A 9,295-nucleotide genomic window follows, 5' to 3' on the forward strand; every position below is an offset into this window, starting at 1 on the left:
GCAGCCTGTAGCTGCAGGCGGAGAAGGGCCTGACCCCAAACCCGAGCTCCCACGTTCTCCCTCTCCGATCTTCTTTCTTTTGTTTTGCTTTTTGAGACAGTGTCTCGCTATGAAGTGTTGGCCAGCCCGGAACTCACTAGGCTGGTCTCGAACTCACAGAGAGATCCTCCTGAGTTTACTTCTCAAGTGCCGGGATTAAACCTTCTTTCCCTGGAAAGAGAAAAAGGTAGAGATCTCAACTCAGAATAAAGAATGGGAGTGATTTCTCCGAAATAAACTTGAAGATAACGACATTATAGTGAGTGTCAGGACTCACAAAACCCCTAGCGCTCAGGTCAAATGGCATTAGTCACAGGACTTAGGCGCGGCCGCCATGCGCGTGGCCCTCGGTGGCCACGAGTTTGAAAAGGCGCGGTCAGAAATCACTTTAAAGTAAGATCCGTTCCTGCAATTTTTTGCTTCCTTAGGATTTAATTTTGCTCTTTCAACAGCGGCCAGCCTCCCCCCACCCTGTTTTTCTCTTTGTCGCTAGAGGAATTCTTAAGGGGTCCGGGTGGCTCAGCAAAGGGCGGACCTACCTTATAGTGAGTCAGGGCGGCCTCGTAAAGGCAGAGGTTTAGCTACATTTGGGTTGGGGATAAGCAAAACAGTATGGGGATGTGGAGAGGAGTCAGGAGCCTGCCAGGACAGTGAAAGCCACACCTCCGCGGAAGTAACCTTGGAAAGCCCAACCTCAGATCGACCTGCTCTCTGGCCCTTTCTCCCAACCGGAGAAACCTAAGGATTTCTGCTGGTAGAGGCTGAACTCCCATCATCCGGAGAGGAGGAAAGGCTTTATGCACAGAAACTCCAGCACCTGTAGTCACAAGGCTCTTCAGAATTTCCCAGCTGCTCCTGGCCTCCCATGAGGAGGATGGAGGGATGGGGGTGCAGTAAGGAGAGGAGCAGGAAATAAGGGAGGGGAAGAGAGATGGGAGGGAAGGAGGAGTGGGAAACAGAGAATGAAGAAAAGGGAGAAGGAGGAGGAATTTTAGCCTATTTTGCTGAAGACGTTACAAAAGAGGAACTTTGAAAATTCCTCAGCAGATCTGCCCCCTCGCTCGCACAGGGCCCTGGGTGCTGTCTTGTTTAAATGGCCACTTATTTGAACTGCTCCTTTCTAGATAGCTATTCCTCCTGGGTTCGGAAACTCTGGAGTTTCGCCATCTTCAAGCATGAATTCACCCAGGGTCCGGCCCAAACAACTTTTTAATTTGAATCAAGGGAGAGCTTTAGTGTGCTCCGTTCCTGGTTTAATGTGATATAAATTGCAGATGCACTTTCATGAATGGTTAAAGCATCGACATGGCGATCATCAACACAAAACGCCCCGAACAAAACCATCCAGAGAAATAAGGCTGGTTAATAAGATTTTTGAGAAAGCTTTGTGTTAAAAAGCGAAAAGGAAAAGCAGCTGAACGTGACAGTTAGTTCATGGCTAATAGGATCAGGGTGGCCTGGCAGGGCTGCACACTTCTCTTTGGGGAGGGTTCAACCGCACTAAAGAAATGAATGGGACATTTAACACATCTGTCATCTCGCCGGGCCAGAAACCAGGCAATGGAGGCTTGGAGCCACTTCAGCCCTGGCCCAGGAAAGCCAAAAGAGGCTCACAGGGGTTCTGGTTGGAAAGGCTATACTTAGAAGGAGACACTTTCCCCAGTGTGTACCTAGATCTTCCAGGTAGTTTTCACACAGTTCTCTCCTACAGTGAATCCAGAAGCTGCGCAAATGTTCGAGAGTTAAGCGCCCAGCAGTATCTGGAGTTTTGTTCAGACTTTCGAGGGTCCTGGCTTAAACAAAGAGTCAGAATGGTGAGTTTCGGTGCTCCTAAAGGTTGGAAAAAGCGATGCTGCCTGGATTGACCTACCGGAAGGAAGAGCACCCTTGAGCCCTTCCCAGGTGGAATCGCCTGTCCAGCTTGGGTCCCAGGTTCTCCAAGGCTCCTCCTCCAAGCAACGTCCCTGCACTCTGCGCAGAGTCCCAACGAAGTTCTCTGAAACATGCACATTCTCTCTCTCTCTCTCCCTCTCTCTCTCCCTTTCTCTCTCTCCCTCTCTCTCTCTCTCTCCCTCTCAATATTTCTCTCTCTATTTCTCTCTCTTTCTCCCTCTATTTCTCTCTCTATCTAATTTCTCTCTCTCCCTCCCCCTTCCCCTCTCCCTCTCCTCCCGTTCCAGGTTATTGGGAGTTCAAGGTGGATGGGGTTACTGCTTCTGCGCCCACAAACTCTGAAATTAAACTATTCTCCGAAAACGAAAACAAAACAACACCAATACCAACTCCCCTCAAATCTCCCCAAACTGGTCGGAGTGTCGTCCGATAGCACCAGGGCTTCTATTTCCAAGTTTCCCGAAGTGTGAGAGAGGGACTTCCAACCCATCACGCTTCTACGCTTTGCTATTGAGTGAGAAATAGCTGGAGACCAGAGACTTAGTATGTTTTCATGCTTAAGGGCTTGAAATTTTCCACACGGCCCCTCACACACAAGGGAGAGTTATTTTACCGATAGCCTGGAGATGTACTTCTATGAATATTTATTGATTTATTTTCTAGGCTCAGCAGGGGGGCGCAAATAAATTTAGTGCGTTCTTTAAATAATTCCTTTTCTATGAGGCAAGATGTCATCTGAAACTTCTAAATAGGCATTTAATTATCCCGGGTGTTGCTTCAGAACAAAAACCCCCAGCGAGAGCTTTGGGGGCTCACTGTATAGTAGAGAGGCCGTCGATGCGCAGGGTTGATGCGCACCGGCCTTTGTTGCCGCCCCATTGTGCGGGCCATGCTTATGAAGACTAATCCAATCATAAATTGCGTCTCTGCACCAATCAGAGAGCTCGGAACCTCCCGCGAATGAAGCCGGAGTGGAGAACTTTGTTGAACTTCATTGTCAGAGCTGTCAGTTTGCAAAGCTCTGGAGCGGGCGGGCCCCTATAAAACCATCTCCTGGACGGGGAGAGCCACAGAGAACTCGCAGACGCCCAAGTAGGACGATTACCAGGACACTGAGCCGAAGAGGGCACCACGGGAGGGGCGGGAAGCCAGACGTTTGCCCTCCGGCCACGGGAAAAGGGGCTACTGCACCCGCCAGGCTCTGACTATGATGTTCCCCGGCCTCCTCGCGCCCCCCGCGGGGTATTCCAGCCTCCTGCGACCCACGCCCACCTTAACACTGCCCCAGTCCCTTCAATCTGCATTTTCTGGCCACTCCAGTTTCCTAGTGGAAGATTTGATCCGCATCAGTCGGCCCCCTGCCTACCTGCCTCGCAGCATACCCACTGCCAGCCTGTCACCCCCCAGGCAGGAGGCCCCCACAGTCCTCGCTGACTCGGGGACCTCGGACCTGGGCTCTCCAGGGCCCGGGAGCCGGCGTGACAGCTCTCCACAGACTGCCCTCTCCCCTGCCAGCGAGCCCACGTTTTTGAAGTTTGGGGTGAACGCCATCCTCTCATCCGCGCCCAGAAGAGGTAAGTGACAGCCAAGCCCTCGATCACATCCAGCGACTGAGCATCCTTCCGCTCAGTCCTTCACAAACGAGTTCCTCTGAGCTTGTTAGTGCACAGGTCCACGCAGGAACCAGATCCCAAGGGCCAGGTCACGGATTATGAAATTTAGGTACCGAGGATTTAGGAGGAGGAAAAGCCTCCCAATGAACTTGAGCCCCGGGACCTCTAAGCGCAGCTCCCCAGTCTGGCATGTCAGGGCGCAAGCGCTTTGGTGTCTGCGTTCCCGCCCTCAACACCTAGGAGACTTTTTTTTTTTTTGCTTTAAACACAGCATGCTTATTTAAACATGTTTATTGTGTTGGTTTATATTATGGATGGATTTGAACATCCCACCCCACTCACCCCCATCCTATTTGCCTAAGTCTCTGGAATGGAGAGGGTCCTAAAGGGGATCCAATAAGACAATGCTACACAAATTTATTTTACTAGGTGAATACGCCTGTTGCAGTGTTAATTATATCTTGTATGTGACGTGCCACGTAGTGATCAGGCACATGACCAAATTCTCCCCACCTCCCTTACTAGAAACATCGCCGGCTTTGCTGCAGAGCCCCCCTCCTAAGACGTTCGCCTTTCCTTACTTCGAAGGCTCCTTCCAACCCTTCATTAGATCCTCCTATTTCCCAGGTAGGTCTCTTTCGCGTTCCTTGCTCCAGGAGGGGCAGCCCGCCCCAGTCCGGGTTTGTCGCTCCCTGCCCCGAAGTCGTATTTCTCCGTCCACCCCTTGGGGTTACGCTCTGGTTCAGAGGTTGCGAGGCGTACAACATTCACGAATCCGTCGCGCCAATTTGATACCCCATTTAGCACAAGCAGTGACTGCTTGACACTGCGCACCAATTCCCTGCTCTACAAATTAGCAAGAATTGTCATGGTCGGCATTTGAGGCGGTCCCCTTCCCGGCGAGGAGCTGTTGGCATCCCTTCACGCCGCCGTTTCCCACAGAGTCGGTGCACTTGGCCACCCTTCGCCACAAAGGTCTCAGCACCGTGACCAATTGGCCAGCTCCTCCGGGCAGCCACACGCAGACCAGCCCTCTCTCATCCACGCAGTCGAGAAACACCTACCAGCCGCGGCTAATTTCCCTTTAACACTCATTCAGGGCTGGGTGGGGTTTTTGTTTTTGTTTTTCCACCACACCGCATGGCATACCCTCTTGTGTGGGATGCCTGGGGTCGCCCGGGGGTAGGAAGCAACGATCCTCCTGCGACCCTAACCTTCTCCTGCCAACCTGATTTCCCAACCCCATATCTTGCCCGCGGGCTCTTTTTGAGAAAGAAGAAACAGTTGGCAGAATCCGGCACTGGGTACTGGTCCACAGGCAAAACGCCCTCAAAAGTTTTCATCCTGGGAATTTTCGAGTGTTCAAACGTCAGCTAGAACGCTTTACAGCTATTTAAAACTCAGAAAGCCGGGAAGCCCTTAGATGGGGATGGGTGGGGGCTGGGCATGACCAGGACAGAACTCCCAATAACAGCAAAAGAAACTAGCGACGGATTTTTTTTAAAGTTGGGGGGGGGGAGAAACTCCCCATCACCACCATTCAGGCTTTTGCCCACAATGGAATTTGCTCCTTTCTCCCGCCTCTCAATGGCCTAACAAAAACAACCCGAGCTTTATAAATAGCTTTTCGTGTCCATTTAATGTGAAAGATTGGGGGTAGAGAAGCCTCTGCCATCGCTGCTCTCCCAATGGTCTCGGCCTGCAGTTGTGTTTAGTTTGAGTGTAAATCTCTTTTGTCCCGGTAATATATGGCTCTCGCTGCTTGTCCGTAGCCTTTTGCGGTTAGTTCATTACTACACAATTACCATTCACGCTTCGTTAGCGTCTCTGTTTCTTTTTGTTTTTCTTTTTCTCTCCCTTAAAGTGAAACTCTCCCCCTTTTTATAGCACCAATTCCCAGTGGGAAGCGGTCAATGTGCTAATTAGACGCCACTTTCCTTGTATTCAGGCCGATTTCTTTACGTTGTGGGGGGGAGACAGAAAAAAAATCATATTAAAAAAAAAAAAAAGATGAAGGACTGGATTAAGCCAAAGCGGATTTTCTCCTGTCCGCCAAACCAGCAAAGTACCTTGTTTTAAAAGGTACAAACGTCACCAAGGTGATTGCGGAATCCGTGGGTCTTAGAGGGAACGCGAGTGTGTGTTGAGTAGTCTCTGCGGGATTATTTATTTTTATTTTTGAAATTTACTTTCTTCTGTTGCTATTTAAGCTGGTTAGTGCGGCTTCAATGGTAGGGGTTGGGGGAGCAACAGGCGATTGTGGCCTCTGTTTTCGTGGTTTTTCCTAATCCGGGTTTGCACGCTTGAAAGGGAAAGTTATTTGTGCGGAAAGTGCCTTTCACTCAGGCAGGTTGTAGGTTCTCGGTCTATTCTCTACCGGGAGAAAAAGGAGTGCTTTAAAGAGATGAAGGGACCCGAGAGAAAGGGAGGGAGAAAGCCAGGGAAGACTGCCTAGGGGAGGTGGAGGCTCCCGCTCGGCAGGACACCCAGCTCACTCGTCCCCTCCCCCACCCCGCAGCGTCCTCCAGCGTGGTGCCCATCCCCGGGACGTTCTCCTGGCCGCTGGCAGCTCGCGGGAAGCCTCGCCGGGGCATGCTGCGCAGAGCTGTGTTCTCCGATGTGCAGCGCAAAGCCCTGGAGAAGACGTTCCAGAAGCAGAAATACATCAGCAAGCCGGACCGGAAGAAGTTGGCGGCCAAGCTGGGCTTGAAGGACTCGCAGGTGCTTGCGGCCTCCCCCGCCCCACCCTCACACTCCACCCTAACCCGCGCCAATCAATTGCAAGAGCTCTCTGCGGCTTAGACCCGCAGTGCAGCTGGGGAAACCCGGGCCTAGCGAGGGAGTAAGCGTAGGAGCCAAGTTATTTGAGGCCCCGCAGAGCAGCCTGCTTCCCCTACTCCCATGTCAGCAGACCCAACGCCCCCACCCGCTCAACTGAGTCAAGTGCCAGAGGAGAGGGTGGATGGAGGGGGTGCAAGGATGCATGGGTAGATATATGGATGGAGAGATGTGTGTGCATAGATAGGTGTGTATGCATGGATAAGTGTATGCATGGTTGGGGAAGGTACACGAATGGGAACATGGATACATGAATTGGATACGTACATGGATGAGTGGATGAATGGATAGGGGGTGAGTGGCTGAATATATGAGTGCGAACATTCCTGGATGGGAGGGTGGGTAGAAGATGGAGCAGGGGAGAAATGAGGAGCTACAAGGTTGGTAAGGAGTAACTCCGCAGAAATCACCTTGAAGGCAAGAAAGACAGCTCCCTCCCCCGTGTTCCCAAGCCTGGGTCCGGAGGGCTGTGTCTCGCCCCCCCGCGCCCCCCACTCCCCCCACCCCCCCCCACCCCCGTCTGGCAGTGAGCACACTCTGACTGGCTTCCCTGTTCTTCCCTCACAGGTGAAAATCTGGTTCCAGAATCGACGCATGAAGTGGCGGAACTCCAAAGAGCGCGAGCTCCTGTCTAGCGGGGGCTGCCGAGAACAGACCCTTCCCACAAAACTAAACCCTCACCCAGACCTTAGCGACGTAGGCCAGAAGGGCCCTGGGGATGAGGAGGAAGACATCCCGGGTCCCTGTCTGGCCTACCATGCGCCCCCTGACCCTCGACACCTGCTGGAAGGGCCCCTGCCCGGCTCTCCTGCGCACTCCAGCAGCCCGGGTAAACCCTCGGACTTCTCGGATTCCGATGAGGATGAAGAGGGCGAGGAGGACGAGGAAATCACCGTGTCCTAGGAACCCCTCTGGCTCCCGGCTCCCGGACTGATGCAATTTTAAAATTGGAGAGGGAGCGCCCACTCAGTGACCGCCTCTGTGCAGGAGCCTGGACGCTGCTGCCTCTTGTCACCACAGACCCACCACCTTCTCAGGGGTGCCACAGTCCTTTCTTTCTGCTGTCCCAAAGAGACATTTCCTTGCTCCATGCTGCCACCTCCAAACAGTCTTAACTCCCACAAGGGCCACATGGTGTCTATTTATTGCAAACTATTTTAGACAGGGTGTGTGTGTGTGTGTGTGGAAGGGTGTCTCTAGTCCCACCGCCCGTGCTTACTGCGAGCCAGGTCCTGTCAAACACCAAGCCTGTGACCCCAACCTCCTAGATGGTCATCTTCCTGCAAGGAGTAGCAGTCAGTCGTCCCGTTTTCTCACCATGAGAGTAGAGAGCACAAGAAATTCCAAAAGAGAATGAGGGCACCGTTGTGCCTTCCCATCTAAGAGGAAAGCACCATGAGCTTCTCACTTCCTGATGCTCCTTTGTGGGAGGAAGTGATTTCTCTCTGTAGAGAAGAGTGTGTCTCTATGTCTATTCGATTCTGAAACATTTCGCTTTCTCGACACGTAGAACATGTACACCCAGGACTCTGCTTTGTGTCCTTTTGTTATTTCGGGGGGTGAGGGGGAGTTTGCAGGCTGCCGAGCTGCAGGCACTGGGGTGTGGACTTGTGTGCCTCTTCGATACTTTTTTTCCACACAGCTTTGCTGTCTGTGCAGCTTTTATGAACCGTGCTCTCCTGTGTATATATATTTTGTATGGATATTTTATACTGAGGTTATTGTGAACGACCAGAATGAAGGGCTGGCTACATCTCTCTCATTATTTTTCTCTGCAATGGTCTTTAAAGTTTAAAAGATAGCTGTGTAACTTCATAACTTATAAGGAAATGCTTATTTTGTATTTTTTACCATGTACAGAGCTTTTATATATGTATATATGTATCAAATGAACAAATGCCAAATAAAAGGTAGAATGGATTTGAGGGCTGAAGGGCATCATTAATTCACAGAATGTGAGAGCTGAAAGAAACAGAGTTGGCCTGGTGGATACCCAGAAGGGTATTCTAACAGCCGTATATGCTGACTGACAAGTAACAACCCCAGTCAGAGGGTTCCAAGAAGTTGAACTTGCAACGGATCCTCCCGTTTTTTCAGACTGAGTGATGGGCTGCAAGCAGTCAGTGCGGTGCAGTCTGGGGGCTCAGGTCTGCAGTGGTTTGCATGTTCCCCCTTGGAAGCGGGAATCTTTTTTAGTCCTCCAGAAGGCTTGAGAGCTAGTCCTGATTCTTCTCATAAGGCCTAACTCCATCAGGAATGTCAGCCACAGTCATGGCCTGTGAGCCCAGATACAGTTCCAGGCCCTGGGGTCTGGGAGTGAGAGGGGTGGCCTGATGACCCCTCCCAGCAGCCATGCTTCTTAGCTGTCGCCTAAGAGAAAGGGGCTCTGCATCAGAGTCTTGGAGGGGGCTTTTGTAGCCTGTGAGAGACTAGTCTCTGTCCCATGCGCCTCAGATCTACAGTTCTTCGTGAACTCCTAACTCAAACTTCCATGGTCAGAGAAGTCGCCAAACTCCAGGGAGGCCGTACATATGATAATTGAAATGTGAGCCCATTCTCCCTCTTCTGCAATAACACAAACCCCCATGCTGACTTCTTCAGCGCTTGCTTGCTCCTGACCTTGTGACCAGGTTGGTTTACACATAGCCCTGAGAACTTGAAGAAAAGAAATGTGCTTATCTTGATAATGATTCCAATTCAAGAAACTTCCCAAGTCTCCTCAACATGTGGTCAGTGTTCTATTCAAGTTCCTCTGAGGCAGGGATTTCTCTACTGTGGCCCACATATTCAGAGATGAGAGTCCAACCAGAAATGGCTGACTTCTTCTTCCCTGTCAGCTCAAGCCGACAGCCAGCTATGAGAACGCTTTAGTGTTGATTGCTGGAGTTCAAGCACTCAGGAACACCCTGTGC

At 51.4% G+C, this 9,295-nt stretch overlaps 1 protein-coding gene across 1 annotated transcript; it reads left to right on the forward strand.

Annotated features, from left to right (window-relative positions):
- Positions 1 to 3,139: 3,139 nt before the first annotated feature.
- On the forward strand, positions 3,140 to 7,286 carry Dbx1 (developing brain homeobox 1). Its single transcript, XM_052761227.1, has 4 exons — positions 3,140 to 3,506; positions 4,071 to 4,172; positions 6,064 to 6,266; positions 6,951 to 7,286. The coding sequence occupies exons 1-4, from the start codon at positions 3,140 to 3,142 to the stop codon at positions 7,284 to 7,286; spliced, it is 1,008 nt and encodes a 335-aa protein (XP_052617187.1).
- Positions 7,287 to 9,295: the final 2,009 nt, after the last annotated feature.

The sequence above is a fragment of the Peromyscus californicus genome, unplaced genomic scaffold (assembly GCF_007827085.1).
Source record: "Peromyscus californicus insignis strain IS unplaced genomic scaffold, ASM782708v3 Scaffold_4__1_contigs__length_199733344, whole genome shotgun sequence".
NCBI classification, from domain to species: Eukaryota; Metazoa; Chordata; class Mammalia; order Rodentia; family Cricetidae; genus Peromyscus; species Peromyscus californicus.